This window comes from Caloenas nicobarica, chromosome 6, assembly GCF_036013445.1.
Source record: "Caloenas nicobarica isolate bCalNic1 chromosome 6, bCalNic1.hap1, whole genome shotgun sequence".
Taxonomy (NCBI): Eukaryota; Metazoa; Chordata; class Aves; order Columbiformes; family Columbidae; genus Caloenas; species Caloenas nicobarica.
This window is the reverse complement of record NC_088250.1, coordinates 5256167-5276024: the sequence shown is the minus strand read 5'-3', so window position 1 is coordinate 5276024 and position 19858 is coordinate 5256167. Positions and strand designations below refer to the sequence as shown.

At 46.1% G+C, this 19858-nt stretch overlaps 1 protein-coding gene across 1 annotated transcript in view; it reads left to right on the top strand.

Annotated features, from left to right (window-relative positions):
* The first annotated feature begins 513 nt into the window (after nt 1–513).
* The window catches only part of KLF7 (KLF transcription factor 7), a 59599-nt gene continuing 40254 nt past the window's right edge, over nt 514–19858 (top strand). Inside the window, exon 1 of the mRNA XM_065638171.1 lies at nt 514–745. Within this exon, the coding sequence (XP_065494243.1) occupies nt 644–745 (102 nt within the window). The 5' untranslated portion in view covers nt 514–643. The remainder of the gene's footprint in view (nt 746–19858) is intronic.

Below are 19858 nucleotides of genomic sequence, written 5' to 3'. Positions count from 1 at the left end.
GGCCCGGCACCGCCCCCTACGCCCTGAGCGGCGCCGCTATTGGGCCACAGTGACTTCAGGCGCGCCGCGGCCCCGCCCCTCCCGCCCCGCCGTTTACCCTACATGGTCACGCGCTGCCTGAGTGGGCCGCGCGGCTGCGCGCGGGGGGCGGGGCTGCCGTGAGGCGGCCGTGAGGCGGCGGCGGCCGCGGGGGGGCCGGGCCGGGTTTGCCGAGGGAGGGTGAGAGGAAAACGGGAGGAGGGGACGGGGAGGAGGGGAGGGGGGGGATGTGGTCTCCCGAAAATAAAGAGGGGAGGGGGCGGGGAGCGCGAGCGCGCATGGCCGCGGGGCTGCGCGGTGCGCGGCGGGGACGTGCCCCGGTGCGGCGGGCGCGGGCTGCTCGGTGCGCGCCGGCGCCGCTCGTCCTCCTCGGCCCGGCCCCCGGCCCTCGCCGTCCCTCCGCGCTCATTCTCTCTCTCTCTCTCTTTTTTTTTTTTTTTTTTTTTTTAAAGTGTGAAACAAAACAAAGCCAAAGGGACCCTGGATCTATCATTGGTTGATTTTCCTCCTTTTTTTTTTTTTTTTTAATGATCAAAAACAACCCCCTACCCGAGCAAACAAACACACACAAAAGCAGAAAGAAAGGGTCTTGCTCAGCAGCAGCATGGATGTCTTGGCTAGTTATAGTATATTCCAGGAACTCCAGCTTGTCCACGACACCGGCTACTTCTCAGCTTTGCCATCCTTGGAGGAAAACTGGCAGCAGGTGAATTATTTAAATTACTCCTGTAAATCTCTTAAGCACAGACAGTCGATGCATTGGGGCTGCATTTCTGATTTGATTTTTGTTCTTTAATTCAGGGCTTTTTGTGTTTTGTTTCGGTTTGGTGTTTTATTTTTTTTTTCCACCGCGTGGGTAGACCTTTAAATCTCTGTGTTTTTTGCCATGACAAACTGAGCAGTCCATTCAGATGTCTGCCTTCAGTCCTTTCTGAGCACACCCGGCAGCACCTGAGATCGATGGCATTCTTTAGGGTTTTGTTTTTATGATGACTACTGTTTTTATTTTATTTTTGAGCTTACCTTTTTAAAATTTTTTTGGTTGTTATTGTTTTAAACAAGGCTGATCACTTCTGGCCAGTGCTGACAGCTGGCAGCTGGTGGAAACAGAATAGATCATTCTTATTTTCAAGTAATTAGTATATGTCAATAAAAATTGCAGCTTAAATTGGAGATGAGGAGTGGGCAGGTGTGTGGAAGCACTAGCAAAAGGTTTTAGGCTAAATTCTGTAACTAAGGAGGTGACTCTTGTTGGGTTTTTTTTTACTTTTTTTCTTTTTTTAGAAGGTGGTGAGAAACACATACTTCTTGCTGTATCTTAAAACAATGATGCCTTAGGCTGGTTCCAGTGAACCAGCATGTTTTGAGGCACCATAGAGTTAATATGCAGACAGAATTAGGATACGTTGAAGATGGAAATCAAGTATCATGAATGCATTAAAATGATGGCTGGTGGCGTGACTAAATAAGACCAAGGAGAAGAGTAGGTTACAGAGAAAATAGTTGTATAAAATGAACTGTGAGCCCAAATGCATAGATCTATAAATAGTTATCAGCTGGGATAACTGAGAGGAAAGGAAAGACAGGATTCCTCATTATGGCAGGACATTGTGAGAAAATCCTGTTTCTTAATGTGCTTTTCTGGCAGAGGCGATATGCCAGGAGAAATTCTGGAAACTAGTGTCTCTTTAAAAGAAAAAAAAAAGAAGAATCTGCTGGTGGGTAGGAATAGTGGAGTGTGGCTGGTCTGACATGTGGTGCTAATGCAGTGCACGGACCCGCGGCACTGTCGGCGTAAGAATAACGAGCCAGTGGGTTTCATCTTGCCAGTATTCACCTTAGTCTTGGCTGGCATAAGGGTAGCGTGTGTCAGGTCTCCAGTAAGTGACAGTTTGGGACGTTCATTTAATTTTTCCTTAGAAGTGTGTGTGGGGAGAAATGTGGATGTTAGAGCATTGTCATCCAGCTGGACTGGGGCTGGATCTTTAAAGGTTTACCCTAATAAAATTGTTTTGGCTTCAGCTTTATGTGTGTATATGCACACACAGGAGAGGTTTATTGACAGCTATGGTGCGAACACATTCAGGATTTAATTTGCAGAATGACCGATCCAACTTTGCTGTATCTTCTGAGGGGGAGGGGATGCTTTTTGTTATTGATATTCAGCTCGCACATCCACGATGGTCACATCTGCTTTCCTTTTATATTTTTAACGTGCTAATTAAACTGAAGATGTTAATATAATTGCATTAAAAAAATTAATTTTGTAGCATTGGTGTTGTTGGATTGGTTGCACATTCAGTTGCATATTAGTAACAGTCCAGACAGTCCAAAGCGAGATAATCTGTTGACATAGCCAGCATGGTTTAGGCACTACTGTGTGTGATACTCCGTCTCCTGCTGCCTTCTTTTATGCGTGGAAGAGCAGCAGTTTTACACAGCACAATGTACCTACCCAAGCCCACTGTTACTATTGCAAAATTTAAACACGCACACGCCTGGTTAAACCCCACTGATTCCCCACATATGTTTGAAAAGAGAAGTTGAAAATAATTTATTACGTTTTCCCTTGTTTGCCCTCAATTCCCCCAACCAGTGCCTGGTGTTTCATAATAACATCGTGTATTTACAGTTTGTTTTTATTCCCCTGTTGCTCTCTGGGCTCTCCTTGCAAACAACGGGGAGCAAAACTGGTGTATCGGTGGTGGGAGCAGCCTGTACAGAGCACACGGTCACGCAGGCTTGGCAGACCCACTGACACAGAGACCACAATTTCATTCTTCTGAATCACTTGCAGATGTAGCCAGGACGTGGGCATTTATTTATTTTAGGCAAACCGTGGGCACTTTGGGACAAAGGATGTTTGTGCTTGGGTGTGTGTTTTTAAAGGTATCCCTTAAAACTGTCAGGCTGCAGTCGAGACCCCAGGGAGGAGAGCTGACAGGGCAGTGACTGATTCCTGCAGGAAGCAGCAGCTTTAATTTTGGATGAAAACACTTGAATGGGTCTTGCTTCTGCTCTCATGAAGAGCTCTGGTGCCATACCTGAGCTCCACAGAGGCTCCAGAGCTTCTCCCAGCAGCAAAGCAGTGCCCCGGGAGATTGCTTCAGCCTCTTGAAGCGGGGGAAGTAGTTGTGTTGGTCAAGAGCATGTTTCCTTATCACGTTGTGAGCTCCAGTTGTTTTGTTATCAGCAGGTCCTAGTGCTTGATGGGGAGAGGTTAGTCTGTGCCAGTTCCTGCTAGTAGAAATGGTGTCTACTGTGATACCATAAAGGATGCGCTTGCCCCACTGAAAATCTGGGCCCACCTTGGGCTGAAAGTGTTGACACAGTCCTGTCTTCCTTTTCTCCTGAGTTTGGACCATGCTTTTGTAGCTGCTGGCTGAAGGATACACAGCCGAAGCAGTTGCTCATATTTCCGATTGTGAAACACCCATCACTCACGGAGGGCACTGACGGCACAGGCAGGTTGCTAAATGCTTGCATGCAGTCAGCTGATCTTCTCTCCCTTTATTCCTTCCCACTGCAAGAGAAATGTGAGCAAGTTTGGTGTCTGTGCTTTTGACAATTAGCATTGGAGTCGAATGAGAGCGACCCAGCAATATGCACAACACAACCAGATTTTGTGTAGGAAGAGATTGTCATCTCTTGTGTAGGTTTCTTTTTTAGGAGGAAAAAATACAAACAAAAAAACCCCCCTGTACTCCACCCTGGACATAGTTTACGTTGTAAAAGTGGAAATACCTGAAGTCGAAGCTGGAACTGAATCCATGACGTGTTTCATGTTAGTTTAAAACACATGTTGGGAAGGGAGGGCTTGGTTTTTAGGCAGCAAAATCTTAGTTTCCCTATGTCAGCTTTGGGTGTACTCCTTCAGGCAAAACACATTTGAGGTCAGGAAGGTTTTTTCTTGGAGTGAGGAGGTCAGGATCTAATGAGCGATCCATAGCACAACTTCATCAGGAGGGAGAACTTTATTTAGTCTTTATTTAGCTTTTCCAGCAGCGTCGAGCCACCACAGCACTGAGAGAGATGAAAGCAAGAGGTGGGCTCTGTGAGTTGGAAAATAAGGTGTCTGCTGTGTGTCAGCTGGCTGGTATCTCAGCATCTATGTGTTTCTGCGTGGTGTTTTCATCCTGGCTCTGATTGACCCGTCCTTGTTGCTCTCTGTCCCTGCGAGCTGCCTCTGCAGTTCAGGAACGGGGCAGGGGGGAGATTTCAGCACCTGCGTGGCTGCTGCGGTGCAGCGGGAGGACCTCTGGCCGCACACGCCATCGCTCAGGGGTAGCCGTCTGATGTGGCATCCCCGAGATTGGAACCAGACTGCTGCGAGAGACAGCATGAGGCTGAAGAGCGCCTCGTTACTCTGCGGAGGAAGGAAGTGGGTAGGAGGCTGTTTTTGAGGGAGGCGACTGCGGGGAGCGCAGCCTGTGCAGCTGCACGTGGTCCTGCTCTCCGTGTGCCACGCTGCAAAGACGGGGAGAGCAGGGCTGAGGATTCAGAAAGGCTGGACATGGGGCTTCAGTCTGTTCTTCCCACTGAGACTTCACAGTGTCGTTGGGGGGGTCATTAAAAGATCAGTGTGCAGAAGGCATCTTTTGTAGTCAGATATGTCACTTCTAGGGGTAATATTTCAAACCCTGTTCCCACCCCTATTATCCTTCTCCATAGGCCCGTTGGAGGACTGTGGACTCACCATCCTTGTGTGGAGGAGGAGTCTGATCAGGAGACATTTTGGGGCTCTTTTTGTATTCTGTGGGGGTCAAAGGGCAGGCTCTCGCATGGCAATTCCCATCATGTCAGAGCACAAAGAGCACGCAGATGCACAGTGTCACTGTGTGTAGCTGATGCAGGTGTACAAAATCAGACCGGCTTAGATGCCAAACCAGGGTTTATTCTAAAAAAGCCAGTGTTTCCCACATGTGTCATCGGGTAGAACAGGTCTAATTGGCTGGCTAAAGTGGAAATAACATTGTATCTTTTGTCTGATAACCATTGCCCGATAACATTTCCTCTTGCCTTGGCTGACCCGGCTGCTCTCAGCTGCAGCAAACAATGATCCTTCCAGGAGAGATTCACGTTTCCTGTAAAGCACAGGATCAAGGAAGCCTTTGTTTTGCTCTTAACTCTGTCATAGAGCTTTCTTTGCATATTTTTAATCAGGTCTTCAAGCCTTAGTTTCGCCATTTCTGAAGAGACTGACAACAATGAAGCTAAGGCATGGTCTTTGAGGGGCTGGGTAGCTGAGTTCTGACCAGCTCTGGCAAAGTGCTTTGAGATCCCTGTGCTGTGTGAGAGCAGAGTATCCCGAGGTGACTAATCTAGCAGAACTCTTACATCTTAATGCTGACTTCTGTTTGGCAGACAGGGTCATTTTCAGGCCTATAGGAAAAATTTCCACTGCTACTGGAAAGGAATAAATCACACTGGAGAACATTCCTGCCTCCCCGTCATCTCCATTGTTCTAGTTTAATGGCATAGTTGGCCACTACATAAACTAAACCATCTCTTTTAATATTGCTATTTCATCTTGGTTCCAGTCACAGTGTAACACATTTCTTAAGTGCTTATAGCACATCATGCCTCTTGAGAATAACTTGCAGGAATGGTTGACTTCCAAGAACAGCCACATGTGTAATGCAGTGTATTTCAGACTCGGTGTGCCGGTCCATTTGTACCTGCAGGCCCTCTGCTTGCTCCATGTGCTGAAAGCATGCTCCTATCCCCTTACAGAAAGAGATGGAGAAAGAGAGGAAAGATGAACTTGAAACCACTGTCTCTATTGTTTCGTGATTCCTTAATTACAGAATCTGTTTTTATAAGTGATTATTTCTTGGTGTTATGAAAGTATAGAGCCCCGCAATCCACGTTACAGGTCTAAAGTAGTTGATTATGTGTGTGACTCGTGTCAAGTGATTTTGAAATGGAGTAAATACCTTTAAGCAATGCACAATCATAACGTGGGTACTCAGCTAGAAAATATTTTCTCTTATTTATCTGGGATGCTTTAACCTCTGCTCCCCCAAGCCCACATGTTTCTGTATGTTGTATTGAATAGGCAATGCATAGATTAGAGTAGGCTACATAAAAATTGTGATATATAGCTAGTCTGCAATGTGATACTTCTATGTGGAAATGGCAGAAGGTCTTCAGTTCCACGCAGTAACTTCACACTTAAGCTCTCCAGGGTGGAGGCAAATGGTATCTTCTGGATATTGTTGTATTGTTGTATTATTTCTCTTCACTGAGAAACGTCTTGCTTATTGCTTCTGCATCCTGCATTGGGAAACATGTTATGGGGAGATGAGAAGGAAGCTGCTTCTGTTTGACTCTGTAGCTGCATATGAACAACGTTGATTGCAATTATCCTTATAAATCAAAAGGATTTTGCTCGCTGGCTGAACAGCGTTGGTGTTCAGTACATTAAGCAATGGGGTAATAGTACACCTCAGCTCCTATCAAGTTTGTCACATTCTGCAGAGGGAGAAAAATAGTAGGCTTTTGATTACCATGCTCAAAACCTCATAAAAAGTTATTCACAGGTATTGTAATGGGTGGCAATTTTCCTTTTTGATGGTAAACCTGAATTCTGGAGAGTTAATAAAGGTATTTTCAAGAATGATGCTGAGTCCCTCTTACTTTCCTTTCTGTTTCCCTGGGCTCTCAGGTGCCTCCTGCCCATTCCCTTATGTATTGATCTGCAATACCACCACTGCTTCCAAACTCCCAGGAACACTCAGGAGCTGGGAGTGCCATTGTCGTGGTGTCTTTCAGGCTCAAGTTGCAGGGATCACCCACCTGAATTGTTGAATGTCTTCTCCACACAGATCCTCTTTTTTTGGGTGCTTCTGCCTTGGTCCAAATGAATCTGGATTGACTTGAACTACAGGGTTCGGCTGATTCTGTAGCAAACAAACCTACCAGCGAGTCTCTCCTCTTACCAAATTTTCCTGAGTAGAGAGGACATTTGGAGTACCGATGTTACACACGTACATTCCCCAGCTTGATGCTGTTATATTTGAGACCCTACCAGTTTTCTTCAGTTGGCTTCAGTTGTGATAGGCACTACATGTGTTTTGAGTGTCTGAGTTTGGTGCTCCCTTGGCTGTGACTTCTTCCCAGCGTTGCCACTTTGAGTTGAAAAATCATGTGCCTGGTTCCCAAGACACTGAGATTGTCTTTAAAGTCACAGACTTTTTAAAAAATTGGATTCTTTGCTTCCGAGCCACTCGAGATTTGCTTTATTGTCTTCTCAAAAATAAAAGAAAGGTGGGATATCCAACAGTCACTTGATTCCAGCAGCATTAAGGAAATGCCACTGTTGTGGCATTTTGAGAGCTGGCAGTGCAGAGATAGGTGTGTATGTCAGAAGGAGCTCGTGTATCGCTGCGTTCACCAGGCCATGTTTGCCATCCCTGCTCTGGTGAGCAAGGCTGCCCGGCTCTTCATGGTGTTCATTCTTGTGAGAAAAGGGTTCATGTCTCATTTTCCGTCTTAGAAGAAATCATTTTAGCCTTTGTGCTCAAAGATAGATACCTTGGATTTCATCAGGACACCAAACCTTTGCCTCTCAGTCCTTCAGTTACAAGCTGAGACAGCAGCTCTTCCGTTCAAAGAGGGCTGCGGCAAGGATTCATGTGACGGTTTTGGGGCGCTCGGGGCTTTTGGGGCTGCCCCAATCCTGCCGGCGGGTGCTGAAAGCGCCGGACACCTGCGCACTGAGCCCTGGGCGGGCTGCGGCGTCGCCTCTCTGAATAAATGACATTAAGGATCCAAAAGGTAAGCTATAATAAAATCCCCCTTCCCAGAGGTGTGCGTTGTCTTTGAGACAACTTGTGCATAGCGATAATTTGACCCCCTTCTCTAGGTTTTTAATAGGTGTCGGAATTGGATGTAAGAAGCTGGGGCAGGAAGGTGTGGATTTTTCTTGTTTAAAAGGTTTAATATATCAGCTCTGGTATATTAAGCTGCTCTGATGCTCTTAATCCTTTTAAAGCAGGTACCCATCCTCTCCCTGTTCTTACACGTGAAGGATCCTTTCCAATCCAGAGCATTACCGCTCAGTGCAACTGTGTACCCATTACATGTGTTATTGTTTGGAGAACTATTAAGGTGCATGTAATATACTTTACAACATACACTAAAGAGGCTGAGTCATTTACGCACAGACTGCATATTAATGCATGCTGAAGGTCTGGCAGGCATACTCACTTAAGTGTCGTAACAGTTTCGAACATGGTGCTATAAGACCATGTCTCACATGTCCTAATCCTCTTGGTTATTTCCCAGCATTGTGAACCTGAGTGCAAAGCTGGGGTTTAAATCATATGTGGAGGTCAACAGCTCCTGCTCTGCAAGGGGTAGAGAAGTGGGCAGTGACACAGGTGAGCTTGGGAGACAGTGGGATTGATGGGAAGGGATGCGAAGGAGAAGGACGCTGGCTTGTGAGAGGCTCTTCTGAGACATTCCAATTAGTGTCCTGATTTACAAATCCTGCCCTTAAACCTGCAGCCTCCCAAGGTCAGTTTTAAAGGGACAGTGGCATAGGGTTGACATTTGACCATAGTGGACCTTTGTAAACAACATGTTTGGACAGAAACGGCAATCAATTAAAGAATCTCCATCTATATAATTAAAAAAGCCCTGGAAGCAGGCTTTGTGTTTTTTGGATGGGATCGTCTCGCCCACCTGCTGCCTTTGCGGCTCTCGTGCTGCAGCATCCTTCCCATGCAACTGAAGTGATGGGAAATCAAAGTGAAAATGACTGTTTGTTTGGATTATGCGGTGAGGAAGAATGCATGCGGCATGACAAGTAAATTAGATTTAAAAAATGCTTTCACTACTAATAGGCTACTATGCTGTTAGGCATTTGGTTTTAATCTTGACTCTCAAGTGGGCAAAGTTCATTTTCAAGCATAGGGAAAGTTCTTGCGTTTGTAAACATTTGCAATTTCTGCTGACTTGTCTTCACTTCAGCCCAGGAGGGGAATCAGCATTGCGCTGAATTGCTTTGTGCTGGTGGGGATGAAGTAGGAGACTGCCTTTAATCGCCTGCCTTTATTCTCTGCCAGGGCTGGATGGAAAACAAAGGTTCCAGTGAGCAAAGGCCACAATGAAATCATGTTCAGTGGGTGGAAGAGTAGAAGGGGTGAGGGGTGCTCCTGTCTGATTGCTTTTTACACCCAAAACGAACGTTGGCCACTTCACAGCACTTGGGTGTGATGTTAGAGACCCAGATTTGAGTCGCTGCTTTGCTTGGTTCAGGTCTGCCCTTCCAGATTACGCCTTGGATGCGTGAAATTTCAGTGGATGACGTGGTAGCTCCAAAACCAAAATATTCCAATAAAAAACTTTAGATTGGCCAATTTTTTGTTTTGTTTTGTTTTTGAGAACATTTGATAGAAATGTTGCAACCAGCTCTACTTTCTAGAAGTTTTCTGGGGTGCCTGGCCTTGTTTTCGGTGAGAGCCTTGGTTTGGCTAATATCTTTGGCTTTGTTATCAATTTTAGCCTTTTGTTTCAGGGCTTGCGCCCCTAAAACTATTAATTTTTCCCAGCTATTAGCAATTTGGCCAGTAAAAGGTATCCACACTCTCTGCATCCTGTGGCTCTCTTGCCTGTTTCAAGAACTGCAGCCACAACCCTACGCGATGCTGTAAGCAATGTCTGGATAACTCTGGTCTCTAACCTGGGTTTCAAGGGTGCCAGCCCTGCCTGCTTCAAGCTGGTGAAAAGTAGTAAATAATCCTGGTTTGGGGTTTGGTGTTTTCTTTTCTTTCTTTTGGCCTCCCTTGTCATCCTAGAAAATTTATGCTGCTCTGAAGAAAATATTCCGCTCATCTGCAAGCTACTACCGCTGCCGTGTGAGTAATAAAGTATGGGAAGGAGGAAGGGAGAAGAAAGATGGGAGCTGGTGTTTCATATGGAAAGCATCAGCCTAGAAGTGGCTTTGTTTCTGACACGTGAACAGTGGAGAGGCTGTTTGCTGCTGAATGGAAAATCTGTGCTGGTGAATAGAAACTTCCCTCATTAGTGACTGGATCAGCTAGGGAGGGACTTTGGTGTCTCTTGCTTTAATTTTGAAATGTGTCTGCATTTTTAAATATGAAGGGAGAAGGAACTGATTTGAGAATACAGCCGGTTTGGGCAAAATAGCTCTTTTCTGTCTCCATCTGATGCTGCTGTCCCCGTTCACTCTGGTGTTCACAAGCTGTGCCAGCAGCTCAGAGTGGTTGTGAACATCTGAAAGTTGCTGTACATCAGGTTCTTAGTAAGGTGCATGTTCCTTCTGTTTGTTTTTGGTTTCTGGGATAGTGTGAAGTCATGTTTGTAGGCTTTCCTGTGCAATCAAAGAAACCAGAAGCTTGATTTTGGTGCTGAGAAAGGTGGTTCTGATGTAACCAGAAGCCTTTGAGAAAGCTGTAAGAAACATGGGTGTTGCAGCTACTTAGTGAGTGGAAGGGGTGTTTCTGTCTGATCGACCAGAGGAAGGAAGCACTTACAGTTTTGGAGGTCTCCAGTATGTTGGAAGAAGAGGCAGACTGCTCTAAGTGCTGACATGACCCAGTGAAAGAGCTTATAAGGGGTTTCTCTTGCAGGTTTGAGAATTTCAGGGTAAGTGGGTGTCACCTGGGGTAGTTTCCTACTGTCTACTGGAGGAAAGCAGCGTAGAATTCTCTTATCAGCACATCCCTTAGGTCTCCTGTGTTTTTTAAAGTGAAAAGAAAGATTGTTGTATGCCACATTTGAAAATGGAAGGGCCTGGTTTAATCTGTGAGGTTTTTTCTAGGGGGAGTGAGTCTTTTGGTGTTCAATCGTACAGTTAAAGTCAGGAGGAGCTTTGCTGTTTCTTCCATTGGTTACGGAATGAAACCTTCCAGATGCAGGCTGAAATCTCTGTCTCCAGTGCTTCCCCGGATGAAGATGTTTGCTTGAATCAGTGCCTCGGGAGCTGGGATGCTTCTGAGTTGGCTGCAAAGCTCATGTTTTCTGCAGAGTTACTTTCTGGTGTGAAGGACGTGGTAAACAGGTGACTTCCAGCATAGTTTCCCTGAGCTGAGAAGAATACCAGTAGGTGCACAGAGCCCTCCAAAGGCTGCAATGGGATTTCTTTTTCCAACATTATAGACATTCATGTCACATTTCTTTGAAGAACAGCAAAGGAAGCAAGGCCCAGGTGGGTTCTTACTCCCAAATACCTCCAGTGCATGTGACTTTTAGAAAATGCTGAATACTCATCTCCCAAGTCTTGAGCCCCTGGTGAGCTGGACACGGAGTAGATGCCCTGGGTTGAAGACTCCTCCTCACTGGGCCTGTCTCACATGGATTATCATAGTGCACTGAGACCTGTACCAGCTGCAAGGCCTTGTAATTCAGTCAGAGTTTTGTTTGAGCAAGGTGCATCTCTGCTCAGATGTTGTTGCACTGTTGTATAAGACGGGAATTTCTGTCTCCTTTCCATTTCTATATGTTTAAGTGGAAAAGGTCAAGGAAACCTTTGACATTCAGTTTTGGATGCTTTTTCTCTTTGTAAATGGGTAGAATAGTACCCACATCATGTTGGGGATTTTAGATCAGTGAGTCAGATCCTAGGCTGATACAAACTGATGCAGATCTGCCAAAGTCACAGCGGTGATACATGGATTTACACTGGCCCGGTGTCTGCATAGTCACTTGACACCTTGCAGTAGAATGGTCTATACAAATCCCAAGTCTTGTCAGGATGTGGAATAAATATCAGGATGTGGGCAGAAAACAGCACACCCATTTTAATGATTTGATTAAAACAATATTGCTGCTCTATGGCTCTCATAAATGTATTTCCACTGGTCGGGGGGGAGGAGATATTCTCAAGTGCCATAATGACAGAGTACATTTTTTAAAATGTTGCACAATAGGCCACTAAGTTGTGCTCTAGCTATATTGGCTTATTTCTGTTTTATAGTGAGCATGGCCTTAGGCATCCTATAAATACCATTTCTCCCCCCACCTTCAGCTAATAAATAATGGAAACTGTACCGGAAAGACATTTTCTTTCCATGAAAGAGTGGGAGGTCCTGAGCTGCCCTCTATAAAACAAAGGATGTAGCATGATTTGTTTTCTTTGGTTTTTCAAGTGAAGAAAATGTGGGGGTGGGAGGGAAAAAGAAGATGTTTCTAAGCGCTAAATGTGCTTTCCCCAACACTGCAAGGTAGGATGATGTCTGGTGTGGGCATTGCTTCCCCCAGGACAGTCATACCCAGCTGTGAAACGAAGACAGATGAGAGACGTTTCTGAACAGTCTCAGTGCGTAGGAGGAAGGAAGGATCCCATTCTGATTTACCCTCGGGCTTTCATATCCAGCACTGGAAACCAACCTGAAAGTGGGTGTAAATGAGCGTCTAAAGGAGCCCTTTGTGTAATTCAGTGGGCTGTGTCATCTGGGGGTCAGATCAAATTATCAGAATGGCCCTTTTTGGCCTTAAAATCCACTTCTGTAAGTCCTCTTTGAGACCTTTTTGCTCTGTTTTACTAATGTCAAAACGCTGTCGTTTAAATGTGAGTCACAAAGGGTCCCTGCGTGTGCACATACGGGCAGCCAGACACGTTTCACTTTGAGAATCCATCACACGCGTGTTGTGTCAGGTTGGAAACATGTCTCAGAGGAGAGACCAGATTTGTGGGGGTGGGAGCTTCCTCCTGTGCTGACTAGAATCAAAAGTGAGCCCATGTCATGTCATGTCACAGAGAGGGTGGGGAGCCACATTCTGACTGTAGTTTGGACTCTAAGGTTAGAGAAGGGTCAGGGAAGACCTTGTGTTCAGCAAGTGGGTCTTTCTGGCTAATTTTGAAGGCAAATGAGATTCTAGAGCAGGGTGAACATTAAGAAAATGCATTTTTGGTTACTGCCTTCATATAGCAACAATAAACTATGCATATCAGCAGATCTGGTCCAGAAACAAATAAGATTGGAAATTAGCACTGTTAGATCATGAAATTCTTCTGTCCCAGTCCCATTTCTCATTGTATGCCTCGGTGGTGCTTTCCAGTCTCATTTGAAATCCACCTAGCTTCCTTGGAAGCACGTACTGAAACCTAATTTAAAGGAGGAATATCTAACAGGCTCTTCTCCCTCCTACCTGAGTCTAATTCCCCTCTCTCTCAGGTTCTCTCACTTCGCCATGAGCAAGTCCATTGCTTCGTTTGAGTTCACCCTGTTCGTAGCCTCTCAGTCTGTGACATTTTTCCCATCTTTGTCTGTATTAACTCTTTCAAGGATTTTTATCTAAATGTAAAATGAGACCCCTGCTCATTGACTGGAGATTATAACACTACCTGTGGAACAGATGTGATAAATAGTAATAAATGTGCATGTCCCTTTCAATTTTGTTGTACTTTCCATCTCTGTGTTCCTTCCAATTTTCTTGTGTATCAGATGCTAAGGGTGTGTCCTCAAAGCTATATTGCTTTTCTTTGTGTCTTATCTGTTCTAGGTCTTTTTTCAGCCTTACTGGATCTCCGCTTTGTATTGAGCGTGCGTGTTGTGTTGCTATTTCTTTCATAAATGCATTAATTTGTCTTTTTCCAAATTAGTCTCAAGGATTTATTTCCTGCCCCTTTGTGGGTTTCTTTATATACTGCCTCTCTCTGCTGGCATCACAAAAAATTTTAACATTTCCTCCTTAGGCCCTTTTCCCTGCTTTTCTTCACAATGAAAGCTTTTAATCAGTTTCCTTCATTTTCTGTTTTGTTTTTATTAAGCACCTTTTTACAGTAAGGACTGGGATCCATCAAAGTAAACAAAAAAAATTGATGCCAAAATTTTATTTGTTTGTTTAATGAAACAGTTCAGACTTTAAAGAGGATGAAGTCAAATTGGTGCTGATTACCTGACTTGAAATAGGAAACAATATCTATATGCTGGTTAGTTAGTTGCAGACCACTGGTTTCGTGGTTGTTGGTGTGAGGTGGGTGATAAACCCAGATAATGGTTAAAGGGTAAAGGTTTTTGCTTGGTTCTCCCTCTGTGAAAACCCTTCCCAGGAACTGTCATGTTTCTCCTCTTTGTTCAGCAAGCTCTCAATCAGTGGGTGTCCGTGAGGGGTGTTTGTGTCGAACAAGAAGATGGTAAAGAAACAGCCCCTAAACCACGTGCTGTTGCCGATGATCCTGCAGAGCAGCAGGTACAAAGCCACATGTTTTAATGGAAATTAAGGACTAGAAATAAAGGACCTGCTATGATGAGGCACCACATGGCACCATCCTTATGACTTGATAGTGTGAGTGCATCAGTCCACGTCCTGGGTGTATCTTCTATGTAATGACTTCCTGGAAGAGTTGAAAACAGAGGGGTATGCAGAAAATCCACCGTCCATCCAGATGTCAGTCAGTATGGAAGTGAAAGTTCAGAGATAAAATATGGATGATAAAATTGTGGGAAAGCAGTACTCTTTGTGCCCACCTGTATTTTAGTAACAGGGACTGTGCGGGTGAATTTGTGTAGTCTGGAGCAGCAAAACCCTCAGCGTTACCCTGATAAGTCTGAGCACCTGACATCTACAATCTTGGAAGCAAAACTTCCAAGTTGCCTTTTTGAGCCTCAAATTTTCCAAGAGCAATGACAGAGCTGTTTCAGCAGACAAAAATGCATACCCTTTCATCCAAGACCTGCAGGTTTAGAGCATTCAGATGTCTGTTTGATTAGATGGTTGGGCTCTGAACAGATAGGATGCTTCACAGCCACTGCCCTTACCGAGCAGGGAAGCTGGAGTGTGCCCTTTTTACGGGCTGGGAAACTGGGACACCCAAGCACTAAGTTGTCGGAGGGAAGAAGTCGAGAACAGAGTTTGCAAAGGATACCAGCTCCTTGATCTCCATTTTAATTAAATTCTTTCTGCAGTTGTCTTCCCTGGCAGTTTAACTGGTGGAATGTGGTCTAGCGGAGGAATTTTTGGCTGCAAACTCGACAGGAATATTTTTCTGGGCCAGATCCTTGCTTAGTGTAAATTAAGATGACTCCACTAGCTACAATTATGGTGCTAACAATTTACTCCTCCCTCTGAGAATCTGGCCCTGGTTTGCAGACAGTGGGCAGTGTCATATAATTTGTTCTTTTTAATTTTAGTCTGTCTAGACAGTTTTGCAGCACCCTTTTCTGGGAGGAGTTTGTGCCAGCATCTCTGGAGTAGCACCACGCTTCTCTGGTGAGAAACACTTAGACACAGCGTGGAGGTGGCCTGGCATGCTCAAACTCAGCATTTCACCTCCTTGTGCAGGGTTTGGCTTTAATAGTGTTAGTGGTTTTTTTGGTGGAGAGGTGGTGGTTTCTTCTCTGTGGAGGGGGAACGAGAGTGGCCAGGAAGGCCAATGGTACCTGGGGTGTATTAGCAGGGGGGTGGTCAGTAGGTCAGAGAGGTTCTCCTTCCCCTCTACTCTGCCCTAGTGAGACTGCATCTGGAATATTGTGTCCAGTTCTGGGCCCCTCAGTTCCAGAAGGACAGGGAACTGCTGGAGAGAGTCCAGCGCAGCCACGAAGATGCTGAAGGGAGTGGAGCATCTCCCGTGTGAGGAAAGGCTGAGGGAGCTGGGGCTCTTGAGCTTGGAGAAGAGGAGACTGAGGGGTGACCTCATTCATGGTTATCAATATATAAAGGGGGAGTGTCAGGAGGATGGACCTAGGCTCTTCTCGGTGACAACCAATGATAGGACAAGGGGCAATGGGTGCAAACTGGAACACAGGAGGTTCCACTTAAATTTGAGAAGAAACTTCTTGCCGGTGAGGGGGGCAGAGCCTGGAGCAGGCTGCCCAGGGAGGTTGTGGAGTCTCCTTGTCTGCAGACATTCCAACCTGCCTGGACACCTTCCTGTGTAACCTCATCTGGGTGTTCCTGCTCTGGCGGGGGGATTGGACTGGGTGAGCTTTCGAGGTTCCTTCCAATCCCTGACATTCTGTGATTCTGTATCGCCGTTCCTATTTTTGATGGTGTATTATCCCAGCTGAGTGCTGGAGAATGATGGCTGGTGCTGATGCTGCGTTTCTGCGGTAGTTTTTCTTTCCAGCAATGGATGACACACCTCTCTTTGTGGCTAAGAAGGTCTTTCTTTTGGTTTAAGGCCATTTGCGGGTCTTATGTTTATTATTACAGTCAGTCCTTCCTCCCATGCTGTCAGTATTTACTACTCAGCCTTCAGCTTCTCTGCTGTGTTTTTTCCCACACTGAGTCACCTGGCATAGGGCTGGTACCTCTCTAGCCTTCAAACTTGTCACGAGGCACACACAGGACCTGGTTTTCACCCCATCCTCAGATTTGCTGCCTGTGGTTAAGCAGAGACTCTTTTTCTTCCCCTTCCGTTCTCTTGCCAGTTCCCAAGTTACTCACTAGGATTGTCTATAACCGTGTCTGCAAGAGCCAAACACAGAAAGGCCGTGACTCTGGCTGGGGCTCAGGAATGGCAGCAATATATACCCTTTTACTACCATTAATTCTGCTTGAATCCAAATGCACTTAATGCAACCCCTAATACTCATAATTATTTTACAAGATTTGCTAACCATAAAGTCCTACATTTATGTGTCTGTATGTACCCAGCCCCCACATGGAAGGGTCTTCATGGCTGCAGAAAAAAGCCTGAAGGTAGGGATCCTAAAGTCATTAAAAACAAAATTTATTTTTGGGAAAAACAGAAAGCACACACTATTTCTGGGTTTGCACCTGAGCTTGATCAATACTAGCGAAGCAGAGCTCTCCCAAAAAAGCAGATTGCATGGAAATGGGTAAGAGATTCTTTGTACAATCTTAATGACTTTGAGAGAGACGTTTCCCCTGTGAATTGCTGTAGGAGTTTGCACCCCTTCCCCCACGCTCAGCAGAGGCAAGAACATATGACTATCCTCATGTAAGGTAGCGCAGTGTTAATGCTGCTGCTGTATTGAACAAATTGGGCCGGCTTTGCCACCAGGAACATCTATGGGGATTTATTCTGACTCCTAAGGCTGTGCCTCCTACACTGCATTTTCCAGTGCCTTCAGTTGGTGAAGGGGTGTGTTGTGCTTTTTGTCTTCACCTGCAGGAATGACACTTTCCAAAGATTTCATGGTGTCCCACCATCCACTGCCTCTATCGTTTCTGCTCTCAGGGCTTCCACCTCACTCCCACTCTGAGCTGGACGTGTCTCAAGTTCAAAAATGCGTTGCAGCGAGGTCCAGTTGTTTGCGCTTGGAGAGCACCCGGAGGAGCAGCCGCTGGCTGCTGGAATGTGGATAAACACAGGGTGACGGGAACGGGAGAGGCTTCCTTTTTGCTTAGAAAGTGAGCAAAACATCAGTAAGAAAGCAGTGTAGTAGGAAAAACGTGCAGGGTGGTTTTGTTCCCTCTCCCCCCCGCCTCCAGGCTGATATTCATGACCTTGTTAAAAAGATTGGTCTGCTTCAGAGACTGCACGTGGTCATTCTTAAGTGTAGGGAGAAACCGAATGTGGCTTTTATTTTTCCATCTGATAAATTGCCAATTGCAGGTTTTACTTACAGAACACTCTGAGTAGGCTGAGGAGAACACGATCACCTTGATATTATATTTATGAGTAAAAATGGTATGAGGCAAAGAAAGCTCTTAGCTTGCATGTAAAGAAGAGTTTTAATGCAGTTTTTGCTTCCAGGAATGCACCATTACTCGTGGTGGGGAAGGGACACATTAGCAGTCTTGACAGGAGGGCTGAAATGCCTGGGAGCACTCAGGGGCTTGCAGGGGCAATTTGACATCATGCTGCTTGTGACAGGTGTCGTGAGCTTGGTGCTGGGTAGCAATGGGATATCTGCAGAGTGGGGAAGGGTTAGAGACATTGGAAATGGAGGAAAACCCCTGAACCTTGCTCTGGTGATGGTGGGGCCACCTCTGGGGTGCCCTGAACGGAGCCCACGTGTTCAGAAGTGCTGCAGTGTCTTCTGCAGGGGCTCAGGGTGGCAACCAAGTCACGAGTCGTGCCTGGAAAATTGTGTCCTAAACGTGTAGGCTGCCAGTAGTGCCGGCTATAGCTAAAGCAGCAAGATTTGAGTGCGTTTCTCTCCCTTCTGAGTCCCAGTTCCTGGACTGCTGGGACTGCAGCAGATCCCTCCAGCAGCTCCAGCCACCACAAGGCATTTTGGCTCTCGCTTCAGCTCTGGTATCGTGCAACCACTTGGGAAGCACAACCGCTTGGGAAGCGGAGCTGGCTGGAGGCGAAGCGGCAAAGTGCTCCCAGGAATGTTCACTGCAAAGCACAGACTCAGCTTGTGGTCTCTTACACGGCTCCTCCTCTCCCAGCATAAAGGTTACCTTTGTATGTTTATAACCAAAATAAAATTGCGGCTCCTGAAAGCTATAATTTGTACTCGCGAGAACATAACGTTTGTGTTTTAGCTATTGCGGGGATTGTATCAAAGCACAGTGACAGAGCTCTGGAAGTGTTTGGGATGATGATCGCTGGCGCTAGAGTTTGGGGGCTACTAAAAACAGCTTTAGTTAAGCACTGTCAATGATAAACAAAATGCCAGGGAGGATTGGCTGTACTGTGAGGAAGAGGATCCCGCTCCTGCCGTGGGAGAGGCTCTCCTGCCTCAGTTCCTGCTCTTCCCCTTCCCACAAACCGAGCCAGGAGGGGCTGGCTGTGCTCTTCCAAGCCCTGACATTGGAGACTTCCATCCCATCTCAGAAAGACAATAGAGGGAAGGAGTGGTATACAGCCAGCCTCCAAGGCAGGCTTATCTCAGGAGATGCCATATAGGCTTAAATAGATGTGGAAAAGGGAAATTGGGGAAACTGGGACACCTGAGGTAAACTAACTACATTTTTTTTTAAATGTCCGAGTTGGAAATGTGCCAGATAACATGTCCACTGTTGGGATTGTAATGGGTACAATATGTTTCCTTTTTTCCTTGTTGGTAACTGGGTTTTGTTTGTTTCCTTTCTGGAGAGCGGTGAGGGACCACAGCTCCCTGCAGTGCATGTTTGGCGGTGAGCTGGAGCTGTCTATGGCGGTTTAATTGGTAAGGCTGCAGTGCCGTGAACATGACATCTTCTGATTCCCAGCATCATCATTTGGGCCTTTCCTTCTCAGGGGAAGATGCAGTGTTGAGTTTAATTCAGTTTTTACTCCAAAAGGATACTTGGGGATGGGGCCAGAAAGCCGAAGGCCTCATGGAGAGCCTCTCGGCAACATGGGTGCCGGCACACGGGATGTTAAAAGCTTTGCCAGCAGAGAGGTGCCTTCGTCTGGTGTCACCTCTGCAAGGGGGTGCAGAGTGTTCTGTTCAGTGATGTACCTGGAATTAATTTGGGAACCCCCCCCAATTATTTTTTAAGGGCAAGGTGACAACATAAACTTGAGGCAGGGTCTGGCAGTTTTGCACGGTATTCTCCAATACATTTCCAGGGATATTTTGCCAGGAGAAACAGAGGGTTTAAGAGAGAGCATGAAAAGGGACAGCGACTTGCCTTGACAGCGAGGCTCCTGCCCAAGTAGAGAATGTTGCTGAGGAGATGCAGCGTGAAGAAAGAAGGGAAGGAAAGAGTACTCATAGGGAAGAGAGGCTGAAATGAAGAGCCTTTTGGAGCTCCTGGAGTCAGATGGGTGTCTGAGCAGGGCTCAAAGAGGTCCCATCCCATCCTCCACCTTCAGGAGTGCTTCTCTTGGCCTCTGTTTCTGCTGGTGCTTCATCACAGCACCCAGCCTCTGCTTTTCACCAGCCTGATCAGAGTAACAAAATGCCACCCTTTGGGACTTTCTGCTTTGTAATCTTTGCAAACTTGGGAGTTTGCAGGTACCCATGGAGGGCATTTCTATGAAGGTATGTCACAATGGCTT